At 39.1% G+C, this 14,162-nt stretch overlaps 1 protein-coding gene across 1 annotated transcript in view; it reads right to left on the bottom strand.

Annotated features, from left to right (window-relative positions):
- ANK2 (ankyrin 2) overlaps nt 1-14,162 on the bottom strand; it is a gene marked incomplete at its 5' end in the record, with an annotated part of 189,955 nt that overhangs the window by 78,139 nt on the left and 97,654 nt on the right. The window contains 6 exons of the mRNA XM_080621291.1: nt 796-868; nt 6,405-6,503; nt 8,605-8,703; nt 11,327-11,425; nt 11,533-11,631; nt 13,882-14,079. Coding sequence (XP_080477417.1) covers nt 796-868; nt 6,405-6,503; nt 8,605-8,703; nt 11,327-11,425; nt 11,533-11,631; nt 13,882-14,079 — 667 coding nt within the window. The remainder of the gene's footprint in view (nt 1-795; nt 869-6,404; nt 6,504-8,604; nt 8,704-11,326; nt 11,426-11,532; nt 11,632-13,881; nt 14,080-14,162) is intronic.

The raw sequence follows: 14,162 nt of genomic DNA on the forward strand, positions 1-14,162 counted from the left end.
GCAAATGTGTGTCTATTTATAAGATGCCTGTGATTAAAATTTGGAAGAAGTCATTTGTGTCCTTTTAGAAAGGGATATTTTAAAGCCATTTCCTTCATTCTGTGCTGTATAAAACCATGGTACTTCATCAATCCCTCCAGTTCACAGACACTTTTTTGGGACTTACAACATATGTACATATGGGCAGTATAACATATGCCTCCTGTCTGTACATACAACCGACTCTGAAACCAAAGTGCCAAACCTATTAGCATGTTGATACTTCATGTCAAGCCATATCTGAGAGTCGTGTGCCAAAAGCTCCCTCAAGAGAAAAGTCTCCTCACCTTCCACCTTATGTATCTTTACACATATGATTCCAATTAGGCAGGACTCTTAGATACAGTATCTGCAATAGGTGGCATTAATCCAAAACATTTACTGCTCAGATTCCTCTTTCTGGGGGGGTCAAACCCAGCTCTACATTTGAATTCTACAATTTGAATTGATCTACCCAGATCTACATGGGATAGCTCTACATTGGAATTCTAAAATCTCAAGTCGAGAAATGTACTGATTTGTTGACTTGGCTCAGATAAACTTTTTCTGAAAAAGATATAGGGGTCCAGAATTTTCCTTTGGGTCAACTTTGGGCATTTTTATTCAAACACCATAGTGATTACATCATTAAAAAAGGCCATTACATAGAACTTCATTTCAAGCACTACAAAAAGAAGATGGCAAAGTACTTCAGCAGCTATCTGTGTTACAGGTTATATAAGTGATATGGAACAGGAATTTAGCAAAGATGCTCACCTTCTTCATCTGAAACATCCAGGACCTCAGTCATTGTCTCAGGTACATTTAGCTTGTGCTTCTCTGTCACAGTCTGCAAAGACAGAATCATCAAGCCTCAAATTAAACACCCAAAAGAAGCAACAAAGCTTACAGCAGGATATTTGCAACAGCAACAGCAGTGGGATCTGCTAAGACAGTTTATAATGTGCTTCCCCTTCCCCTAAGTTTCTTTTACACTTTGACTCCAGAAGCTCCTATTCTTTGTGCTGTATATAAGGTAACATTTATTCTGGCAGAGAAGTACAAAAAACATCAAGATAACGAGCTGGTCAGAGGAATAAAAGAAAAGAAAGCTCTCAGAAAATTTATTTATACATGGTGCATGTAGAACAATTCAGCTTGATGTTTCCAAGATGATTTTTAAATGAATTAGGTAATGTCTACACAAGGGCTTCAGAAAGTTGTATGTGGCATATGGAAAATTATTAAATCGTAAAGCATTTGGAAATGAAGTTATTAATGATGTGAAATTTTTAAACTAAAAAAAGATGTGACGGATTTACACAGATCACTTGAAGCATTTCTCTCCCCCCAAAAAAGTGACTACACTTCATATTAATGATATCCTTTTCATAGATCATGTATATTCCCCAAAATCACATACACATCAGAGATAAAAAAAGTTATTGGAAGATTTTGATGTGTTTTGTGCACCTACAATCTTAAAATATTGTGATACAAAGCAAGTATGGATCAAGGACTGCTGAGAGGACACAGCTTAAGCCTGAGAGCACAGAACAGAACACTGGAAGATTCATTTTAATATTATTTTATCTTCCTAACTGACTTGCAGAAGGAAACAGAAGATGTTCAGGGGTGCTGAATCAAGAATGGGGACATCCTTTTAGCATCAAGACACACACTGGAGAAGGAGATGAAGAACGTGAGACAAACTGTAGGAAGTGCAAGGTGTGAAAAAGTTGCCTGCAGGAAACTGTTCAGTGTGTTACAGTACAGGAGACAAAATGCCAAGGACTTAAAAAACTGCAGTGATGAGAAAAGCATTAGTCACATTAGAAAAATCAGTATTTCCCTGGCTCCACCCAGATCCGCAGTCAGCTGAGCTGAGGAGCTGTGGAGGGGAGTCAACACATTGTCCTTTCAGGTATGTTGGAGCAGATGTGCTCCTTTGGCATGGAAAGAGATGTCAGGAGAACGCATCTTGCAAAACTCCCACCCAGGCAGTACTTCATTCCCCACTGGAGATGGTATCTATTGAGCATAAATTAACATTACATGCAGAAGTAGTGAAAGAGGGATAATTAATGTTAGCCAAATCCCAAGTTCCTTACGCAATATGCTTTTGTGAAAATGGCCACTGCCATTGATACCAAGCAGTAAAGTCAATAGCAGTTTTGGTTGCATAAAACCTACTAGGTATTTCCTGATTCTGTTTTACTCTTCTCTAACAAAGCAACAAAGACGCATTCTTGGTTATCGCAACATACTGCACTTTTATAAATAACAAAGTTACCAACAGTGTAATTACTTTGGAAATTTGTTTTGAAAGCCTCCTTTACTTTTTTTTAATTCTATGTAAGTGTGACAGCAGTTTTCAATTCGCCCTTCTGAAGTACGGGGAAAGAACAATACCCTTTCCTTCAAATGGCAATCCCAATCAGGCCTCCTGAATTCCCTCTTACCCATGATTCAAGAAAATTCACTATTTCTCTTTCAGCATTTTTCATAACACGCTTTGTGTTGAAAGCTAGCTTATACTCACCCAATGCCTCTACCAATATGACTTCCCCCCTCCGCTGCTTTTCCAAGGCTTTCCTCAGATAGAAATGTCAAGTAGCAGTAAGATGACAAAGCCAGGAATGGCAGATGGGGAAGATGCTCTCATTCTGGTAACACTGACCTCGTCTCTTCAAAAATACAGCATTAAGTTAACAAATACATCCTAAATTAAAAATAAAAATCACTGACACTGGGCTAAAGGAATAAACCCAGGTGAAGGGGGCTGTGTATTTTTCAAGTGAAGTGGAAAAGTATAATACGTGAGTACCAATTTACTGGCATTGTAATTGGCATCTACACAAAGTGTACTGCAAATTCTCTATTGACAGTTTCTCAGCTCCCTGCATAAAATAACTGAAAAGTCGGGGGGGGGGGGGGGGGGGCCGGGGGGAGTAGAGGAAGGAAACAAAGGCAGGAGGTGACCAAATTCTGAAGAAAGGGAAATGAAAGGGTCTGCCTAAGAGTCACAAATGCTAGGTTTTGTTTGTCCGCCGTATGATCAAAATTTAATTAAGAAAACTTAGTATCTAACCTTAGCTTATTCCAGAACTTGGAGTTCCCAACTTACCTTACATACATAATCCCTTTGATTAGAAGAACACAGATGTGAAGGGATACTACAATACTCTAGTCTACAAGCCACAGGTATAGAGAAATTTTGTACACTCTCTTTTGATAAACTTACCTCTGCAGGCCCTAGTAACTAGTAACTAATAATATGATATCATTTATCATGATATCAATTTATTCCTAAATTAGGTTTTTACAGGCCCCTATATAACAATCTGGTCTCTGACTAAGGCTCACAGACATTATTTATTTACACAGAAGTAGTGAATACTTTATTTCTGATTTTCGCTCTAGTCACAGAAAATTATTACATATTTTAACAATTGAAACAAAGTTTGGAAAGCAAATTACAAGAGTGTGTGTGTGTGCACATGCATGTTTCAGAAGAACAAAAAATCTGTGGAATACTGAACTCAGCAAGAATCATGGATTCTACATCAATTCCAAACCAAAGTTGTGAATTAATGTTTTTAAATTAACTTTTAATATAATACTAGATGGGGTTTGTTTTGGTTTGTGGTTGTTTTGTTGTTTTTTTTGTTTTGTTTTGTTTTGTAACTGATAGGCACATTGGAAGTGTCAAATACTTCCAAAATTTAAAATCTATATCTCACCCCACTTTGAAAATTGCTCAATATGTGTTTCTCAAACTTCCTACTGTTCTGTTCCACTAAGAATTCAATTACTTGAATGCTTCTGTATTTAAGACTTTCATTTTAAGGCCAGATTTTCAACTGGTGACACAGAATAATCCAGGTATATAATTCAGGTATATAAACCTATATGTACATTCAATGGCAGTATACTGTAAACAACCTCAAAGCTCCTCTTATATTCATTTGTTCACAGGAAGACTAGACCTGTTTGTGTAAATACCCCAAAACTTAATTGCATAGCCAAACTTTGAAAGTCTGGCTTATTCTGATTTATTTCCTATATATATCTAATCTGTGAGTAAATATAAGCGCAGTTTATTCCCTCTGTTGCTTTATATTCATGTGGCTGCACTAGTAATAACACTAATGCAAGTAACAGGAAAACTTGTTCAAAGTTAGACCAAAAGCCTTGGCACTGGAGACCTTTTCCTCATCTCAAATGCCAGTGAGTTGAATATCAGTAAAGCATCAGCCCATCTAAGATCTGCCATGCATCACTCATCTACAACCTCAGAGAATGAGGTAGCTATGGTGACAGCACCTTTTTTTCAGTGCTAAAAGCTGTGTTCTTGTTTGGCAACACCAATCTCATCACTATCTGGAGAACTTTATTGCAGGGAGAGCCTGTTATTTAACCGTCCTTTATAGGACTTGTTCTGAATTACATTTAATCACAATTCCCCACCATGAACACCACCACCAGAAGATCATATTCCCTATATGCCTAAAGCACAGGATTCAGACAAATTCATGGCTAAAGAACTTGCTGACTTTCTCAAGGGTTCCCACCTGAGTTTCAAGAGCAGTACTTTGCAGACAGACACAGTTCAAGATTTCATATTTCTCTTATATGCAAGCATTAGAGGTCAAGTATGCACGTAAAGTTCAGTATTTGATTCAGTCCTAAACCCCAGGCATCTGGTATCTTGCAGAAAAACCCATTACCCTAAATGTTTAAAAAAACATTTATCCAAAGTAAATAACTCACAGGTGTCTTTTCATCATGTAATCCCTGCTATTACAAAGTACCTAATACTTATATATGACAAGATATGAGGCTCCACAGTGCAACACAATGTACAATAGGAAGCTATCATTTATATGAGGCATAAACGGGAAAAGTGTGCCAGGACACAGCACAGGTGACAGCTGAGGCTAAGAAACATACTTTTGAAGAGCTAAAGTTTCTCCAAAAATTTTACGTAGGTTTTCTTTTTCTAAATCTCTGAAGAGATACACAGGTGTTTATGCACGCACATGTGTGATGTGCTATTTGGTTAAACAACAACATGAAACAACTACTATCAAAACTATCAAAAACGTCCAGTCTTTATTAAGAGACCTCTGGAATTATGCTGGAATTTCTTGTCCAAACCTGACTCAGTCTGATCTTTGCAGGTCATTAATAAATTATGGCTCACTCTATTTGTAACCTTATGCCATGTTACTTTTATTCCATCTTCCTCTGCTCCTATCAGTGGGCCTGCTGTCATCACATGACAAACCCAGAATTGTTTTCCCATTTCTTTAAACTTTGGAAGACACTTTGGATTTCTTCCTTTCCTCTAACCCTCTCCCTGATAGAACAGTGGCATCTTCCAAGTAATCTGTGGATTTTTACAGCTCTAAGCTCCTAAGAGACAGCTAGATCTTACATGTTTTCTAGACTGCTCATCTCCCTTGCATGAAAAAAAAACAAAACAAAACACAAAACAGTATGACTTTAAAATAGTGTTTCAAGACAAAATGCAGTAATGGAAATTTAAATTAAAATTAATTTCTTAAATTATGCACTCTTTCAAATATTCTCCCTTCCTACCTGCTAGAACACTTATAGATGGGAGGTAAAAGTCCAAGAAGATAAAACCTTCCCCTCCCAGGGTGTCAGAATATATCCATTTTTCCTGGTTTAAAGTGACAGAACCACTTTGCTGCTGTTCAGCACAGGCTATTCACAAGCCCTAAAGTCAAAATACGGACTATTAAGAGTGTGGAGGACTGAGCACATAAGGAAAGATTCTTTTGTATTTTGGAAAAACAGTATCTATTTGAACTGAAAGTGACTTGATAAACACAATTGATGTGATTCAGAGCCACCTAGTGAGAACCATTAAGATTGGCACCAGTCCATCACTGGTACACCTCAAATGCCAAGAAACTTGCTGTGGTGTGCTGCAGTGGTTGAGCCTCAGTAGGTGTTGGAAGTGTAGAAACATAAAGAGAGAACAAAAAGGAAACGCGAAAAGAGAAGCAGAGAAACAGGACAGGACTTAAATGACAATTCACAAACTTCTGGAAAGTCTAGATTTGCAGCTGAGACCATACCTAGAATAAGGTTTTACTCTGCTTTTGAATAGTTTCCCATCTGTATGCACACCAGTTCTGTTATCTAGCTCAGAGAAGCCTATTGTGTTGCACTGCTTAAAAGATACACTGAAAGCATTAGAGCACTTTTGCAAGAATCCAACAACAAGGGAAGGGGAGGAGGGCTAAAACCAGAAAACAAAAAAAAAGGACAGAGATACATGGAGAGCCTGAAGGAAGAAGAGAAAGACAACATTCTGAATAAAGGAGAGACATTTGAATTCATCTGCAACTCACAGTTGTGGTGGTAGTAATTTCCTCCGTTACAACCTTCAGCGTATCGACCACTGAGATATATCCCAGCCGCCTTGCAATAGCTAAGGCAGTATTACCATTCTGGAGAGAGAAGAGAGAAGGGGGGAGAGAAAGCGCAGTGAGAGGGAGGATTGTGAATTGAACCAATGAGCTCACTCTCAAGGCTGCATGAGCCAGCATTTCCATCCAAAACAAGGCGCAGCCTAGGAAAATCACTGGTTTTTCATTGTTACATCTGACTGTCTTTGTAACTTCTTTAAGACTATAACCCTGATTGCCATGGTAACACAACACACATCTGCCTGCTATGCTAAATAAAAAAAACACTGTATGGTTTAACCCTTTAGTGCTCAAATTTCACTATACATAAAGCGTCTGGTCTGCAGACGTTTGTTTTATTTTGCACAAATGACTCCACATCAGAAGTACTCTTATTAAAAAAAAAAAAAAAAAAAGGTGTCTGAAAATATTACAGTTTCACTTCCAGTTGACACTGTTAAGTCTTTATCAGGTACAATTCTCTCTTTGGGGAATATAAGATTACAACTGTACTGTCAGCATACACTTCTATTCCTCCCTATGACAAAAACGCATGTCCAACAAAAGTACGTAAAAGCTAATCATTTAACAAACTCAAACCCAACCTATTTAAGGTTTGGGGTGGGAAATTAAAGTCCATTTAAATAAACTTATTTGCCACTTAAACGTCCGTGGTAACAGATGTGCCATTCATCAAATGGAAATTAAAATGATAATTTAGTACATGCTTAGGCCTATTTATCTCCATTTCATCATCTGGTCCCTCTGTCACTTAACCTTGGGAGTGGAGGAAGGGACATGTTCCTTAATTCTTTATAAAGAGCTCTACATAGAATTGTTTTACGCTCTTTTGCACTGAATAAAGGACAACATGCTGGCCTACCACGGGAAGCATGGAAAGCCACTATGCTGCTCTTTGCACTGAAATGATTTCTTTTGTGATACCATCACACAGTGGGCAGAGTATCAGCCTGAGGGCTTCTCTCTGCTTCAGTATTGGCTTTAGTTATCTATAATTTAGGTTACTCTAGCTCAGGAACCCTGAAGCAACACACCATTTGTGGATTAGCAGCACAAAATTAATAGATTAGCATCTTCACAGCACAAATAATTTGACTGCTACTGTCACTTGCACATTAACTGCTCCTATCCCACTCTCATATCCCCTTGCAAGATGTCTCAGGTTGAAATTCTCTCTAATCTCAAACTAGAGGTTGCTATGTGCACACAAGGACAGATCTAGTACCTGAGAAAAAATGCAAATGGTGCAGTGAACATATGCTTGAGGCTCTGCTAAGATCTGGGTTAGATTTGGGCATAACAGCCCCAACATGAGGACTGAAAGTGAGTAAGACTATCAATTGAATACATCCACCAATACCTACAGCTCCAGAAGCTAACTAGAACGGTTTCTTGCTTGATGATCTGGTGCATAAACTGCTATTTTGGATAACTTCACAGATGATTAGTCAATGTGATCATTCCAAGACCAAACAGGGTACCAGGGCTGATTTAAGCATGCACAATGTATGTACATAGAAACCTGTTCCACTCTGGGGAATGACATGAGTTTTGGCCATTCTGGCTGCATTTTAAAGGTTACCCAATAAGAGGTGACTAGTAACAACACCAACATGAAATAGCACAGTTGCATTCCTGCTGACTGCAGAGCAGGAGCTGTGCCAGAAGTTACGGATAATCTTTGAGGAAGCATTAACACCCGTGAACTCAGTAAGAACCTGAAACAGATCCAGTAGATAGAAGGAGAGAAATCTGGGGCTACACCTTCAAAAAGGCCAGGTTCTGATTTCCCCTTAATTCTTCTGGAAAAATCCTTATTGAGATATCAGTTTACATGTGTGAGGCAGAGGGCAACTGAGCAAGCACAACAGAGGTAGCTGTGTCCATCCTGATCCTGCAGCTCAGAAATCAGTTTTCCCACCACACTTTAAAGCTTAGGGCACAGTGAGAGATCTGATCTGAACTACCTTAAAATGAAAAGAAGAGGAAGTTACATTTACACATCTGACAACCAGCTGTATGAGGAATACTTTCACCATAACAAAGGCTAAGCCCTAAAAAAGGAAAGAAAAGTAAAGAACTGTCCAGGGAAACAAGTTCCCACTGGGACTTCACAACTTACAGTGGTGATAGCGTTGGGCTTGGCCCCATGTTGGAGAAGGACGTTGATGATGTGAGTATGGCCTTGTTGAGCAGCTTGGTGAAGAGGGGTGTACCCATTCTGTTGTCCGCAGAGGTTATGAAAAGCAAAAACGAAAGAACAACAGCACCAGTAATTAGATTAAACACTTCCCCTTGCTCACTTCCACTCTTTTTGAGATATTTCAAAAAGAAATTATGCTATCAATCAATCGAAGGATAATAAACTTTCACTACTAATAACATTCCTTCTACAGATTAATGAAAAGATAAAGGAAGAAAACACTTTTATTCACAAATCATCTTTCATCTCACAATATAAACAATTTCTGGAAGGACAGATAATTCCCTCATTTCCTAAATCAGAGGGAGAAACAATGAGGAACAGTAAAGTTCAAGTGGCACACAAAAGACATAGGATCACAGCTGAGACGGTGAACATGCTTCTTAGTGCTTTATATTAGTGTTCTACAGAAGCCCCAAGATGTGCCTTTAAAGTATTTGAGCCAATTTAAAAAACATATAATTTTTAACAGCAATGATTTGAGATTATTTGCTTTTAAAAGGCTAACAACACATACCTATTACTAATGTCAATCAATTTTACCTTTGCTTTGCCTTCAAAAGGCTGGAACAAGCTGTAATTACACTTAAAAACACGTACACAATGTCTGCATTAATAAACATGCTTATCTTCATACACTTATCTGCTCCAGTGATTCATTCTAAGGTGATAAAACACAGGAAGTTATCCAAAGTGTACTTCAGCTAGTTGATCTGAGATGGTATTGTGTAAGTCCAGTCAGGCAGTTTATTTACAAAATTATTTGCAATTGGCTTTGAAAGCAAGCAAAGAATAAACTGGAAGAAACACTGAGTTGATGTCACTGTACACTTACGTAAAGCCTAGGGGCAGGCTCTGAAAAACACACTCTGAGAGTCCTCTCTTTTGCAAACAAACAGATGCCAGGAATGCTTTGTGCTACTCATTAAATAGTGATAGTTCAGAGCTGTTACAGTTCTTATATTTATGAGCATGGACTACTAAGAAATTGAAGGAGGATTTTACGGTAGGTTGTAGCACAAAGAAAATTCACTATCTTTACTTAAATATTAGTACAGTCCTTCAAAAATAGAATTCAGCCACATTATTTTTCACTGGAGATGCACAAAGCATCATGCAGGCTTTCTCTACTCTAGTTAAAGACTAAGCTGCAACAGGGGTTACTTATTCTCTAACATGCCTATCCTGAATCCAGTCATGATGGATTTTCTCTTTAAGCTCAGTCCACAGTACTAGCTGACAGATTGCCAGTATTATCATTGCCTCACACACTCACACAAAGTTGCTGACATTACTGAAATTATTCTAAATAAGTGAAATATCTGGGGAAATGGCCCCAGAATCTGGCTCAGTGGCTCCTTAGAGTGTTAGACTTAATACTAAAGGCTCTATCCCTTCAGTTAGCCTCCAAATACCTAAGCTGAATGCCTTGGCAGCTATCATTTGGATCCTGTTAGCATTTGCTTTATTGATTCTTATCAGCTGTTTTTTCTAGTATCATTGCCTGTTCTTTTGGAATCCCTGGGTTTTGCCCATTGGTTTGGGGTGATCTCACCAGGGATGAGCCAGCATCTTTTATTTATTTACTTTATTCTTTTTTACCACATTAAGCTGTGACCACTAAAAAAAATCTACTTGTACATTACTACTACTACCAGTATTTGTACAGGGCTACTTTGGGAAACAAACCCACCCCACAGGTCACAGCTGGAGACAGCAGCTGGCCAGAGGGACCAGCAGACCACAAGCCTGCAATTTTCATTGCATCTAAGTATGTCACTAGAAGTATTAATAGGCTTCTTCAGATTGATCTCAAAACATTCAATCTGAAACTAGTAGTGACTGCCTCAAGTCTGCTTTAATTAAGCTGAAGCTCTGCAGCTCCTGAGTTAGCCTCCACTTTCTGGTAAGGGTGATGTGATGGTATCTGAGATGCAACATGCTGTTGCTGTCACCAGAACTTCTATGTGTAAACTCAGAAGATAGACAATTCTTGCTACAAAACACATCACATTCAGCTGTTGGTGTTCAACTGCTGAAGTCAGTGGATTTTGTTCAGACCTTGGCTATAGGCAGTTGGGTCCAATTTGTCAGTAACAGTGTGTCCAAATTCCCCACAAAAAAAAAAAAAAAAAAAAAAGAAAAAAAAAAAAAAAAAAAAAGAAAAAAAAAAGAAAAAACCCACACCCCAGCTGCTTCCTCTCCCAGAGTAACACCACCTACACACTGATCAGTGGTAATTCTTCCCACTCTTTTCCCAGCAGTTTGGAGAGAACCTGGCATCACCCTCAAAGTGTCTGAACTGTTACTTACTAGTTTGGCAGCACACAGGTGTAAGCCATGTGTAAATGAGATCAGAAACAAGCTCACATTTCTTAGTTTCCAAGTACAAAGAAAAATAAACAAACAATAAAAATTATTCTTTATCTCCTTTTTTCATACTCCCAAAGAGTTAACTGACTTTTTTGTTGTGAGCACTACAGGATGAGATGTAGCAGTGTTCTGCCACAATCACCACTCACCATATTCTGACACCCACCATGCAATAATTACAGTTTCCTAGTGAAAAGGTATGTATTCCTAGTGCTCTGTTACCAGGTTCATAATAAAGAGCAAAAGCAAACAATGAAAAATTCTTTACCTTCGTTTTAGCATTGACATTTGCTCCCTGCTTGAGAAGAAAATTCACCATTTTGATGTTTCCATAGTGACATGCCACAATTAAAGGTGTATAACCAAGCTAAAATAAGAGAACAAATAAATAAAACTGCAAGCTCAGTGGAACATTCCTTTTACAAACGTAGCATCCTTTGGCACATTGGAGACAGTAGCCTCTTCATGATTTACCTTTGTCTGAGCATCTTGGTTTGCACCATGTTTTGTGAGTATTTCAGCTACATTCACTTTATCCTCTTGAGCTGCAAGGTGTAAGGATGTCAGTCCAGTCTGGAGGTGGAATATACAAATAAAAAATTAAAAAAATTAAGCTAAAAATAAGAATAAAGTCTATTTAACATGAGGAAACAAATCGAGATTTTTCCACTCTCTCATCTTTAAAACATAAAGAGATCCTAACTATAGCTTCCAAGTATGGGCAAGTGTAGAGTCTTGCATCTGGGGAAGAACAACCCCATGCACCAGTACAGGTTGGGGGTTGACCTGCTGGAAAGTAGTGAAGGGGAAAGGGACCTGGGGGTCCTGGTGGATAGGAGGATGACCATGAGCCAGCAATGTGCCCTTGTAGCCAAGAAGGCCAATGGCATCCTAGGGTGCATTAGAAAGGGTGTGGTTAGTAGGTCAAGAGAGGTTCTCCTCCCCCTCTACTCTGCCTTGGTGAGGCCGCATCTGGAATATTGTGTCCAGTTCTGGGCCTCTCAGTTCAAGAAGGACAGGGAATTGCTTGAAAGAGTCCAGCACAGAGCCACAAAGATGATTAAGGGAGTGGAACATCTCCCTTATGAGGAAAGGCTGAGGGAGCTGGGTCTCTTTAGCTTGGAGGAGACTGAGGGGTGACCTCATCAATGTTTACAAATATGTAAAGGGTGAGTGTCAGGATGATGGAGCTAGGTTTTTTTCAGTGATGTCCAGTGACAGGACAAGGGGTAATGGGTGTAAACTGGAGCATAGGAGGTTCCATGTGAACATCAGGAAAAACTTCTTTACTGTGAGAGTGACAGAGCACTGGAACAGGTTGCCCAGGGGGGTTGTGGAGTCTCCTACATTGGAGATATTCAAGGCCCGGCTGGACAAGTTCCTGTGTGATGTACTCTAGGTTACCCTGCTCTTGCAGGGGGGTTGGACTAGATGATCTTTTGAGGTCCCTTCCAACCCTTGGGATTCTGTGATTCTGTGGTTTGTTTTTTTTTAACAAAGTAGGGTTGATATTTCTCCTGTTATTACATCACCATAATCATAGAGTAAAACTTTCAGGCATCAGTGATCATGCTTGGATTTTATACAATAATGTCACTTGGGAGGCTGAGGAGCTCATTAATAAATTAGGGAAGCACACTCGCTTCCCACTCCTCAGACAGAAAGGGAAACTTAACAACTGCAGGCACAAGTCAGAGAGAAGAAAATAACTCCAAATATAAATCCCATTCAAAGATGCCAAGGAAATGGACACAGCTTTTAACTAAAAGCTCACTGTGATCATGCACAGAGCACATGCCTGTGAACAAGGCAGGGAACAAATTCTGTCAGAGAAATGTAAATCACCTTCTTTCTCATTAGTTAGGTAGCGTAGCACAGTGAGAGACTTGAACCTTCTATTTTGACTTGTATGAACAAAAGCTGCAGACTTTTGACCTTAAATAAGACATACATATATGCCAGGATAAATCTAGTGACTTATAAATATCTACAGTAACGTGGTCTTTTTTGAGGAATTTGTTTTCTATGAAAAAACCTGTCATGTACAATCATAAAAAATAAAAAAGCAAAAAAAATTGGAAAGGTCCTCCACAGGATTTTTCTCCCTTGCTACTGTGCTAATAATGTTATTTTGTTATTTGCCAGATACTGTCAATTTCTTCCACTTGGAAAGAAGGCTGAACGGTAAACGCATGAGGAAAAGCACCTTGCAAAAGCACTGAACTATTTTAGACTGCAGCTCTCCAGTATCTGATATATGTTCTTAAATTTGGGGGTTGGAACTTGATGATCTTTAAGGTCCCTTCAACCCAAACCATTCTGTGAATGCATGAAATCTACCCATGGTCCCACAGACTCCAGAAATTTACATTCTTCTTCCTTTGCATCTAATGTAAAACTTCAGGAATACATGCAAAACACTTGAGAGACAGCAAGGTTGCAGTACCACAGAAATACTGCAGTTCTGCCTTCCTGAAGGTTCAGAAACCATTTTCTCTTGGTCTGCCTTTCCTCTTCTAACCTCTCTACCAGAGGAAGGTGTTGCATCATTTTCCTCTGGTCACGGCAAATAGCTGCAGCTTCTTCTGTGTTTTCCAGTGCAGCTATTACACGGCATGAGTTAACTGGTCAATTCATCTGCCAGTCCTAGAGATCCTCTTCTCACTTTTAGTGTTCACTCACCTGTTGTCACTTCTGCAGACTCACAAATATGTACACAAGGAAGTGAAGCTGAGAATTTCTGACAAGCTGACATAATTCCTACACTGCACTTTGCATCTTATGATATAGTCCCATTCACAGTACTTTGTCTCCAGTTTGTACCTTTGTTGCCACATGGATATTGGATCCTTTCTCCAAAAGCAAGGTCACCATGTCAGTGTGACCTTCTTGGGAAGCCAGATGAAGCGGGGTGACTCCCTGCTTGGTCAAAATGTTGGTCTCAGCCCCATAGTTCAATAGAGTGGTTGCTATCTGCATCTGATTCTTCTTGGCAGCAATATGCAGAGGGGTGTATCCGTTCTAGCACCAGTCAGGGAACAAAATGAGAATAAAGTTAACATCACAACAGCCACACAACCTAAGAAGCCAGACACCACAAAATA

Source organism: Psittacula echo (assembly GCF_963264785.1).
Source record: "Psittacula echo genome assembly, chromosome: 1".
In the NCBI taxonomy this organism is placed as follows: Eukaryota; Metazoa; Chordata; class Aves; order Psittaciformes; family Psittacidae; genus Psittacula; species Psittacula echo.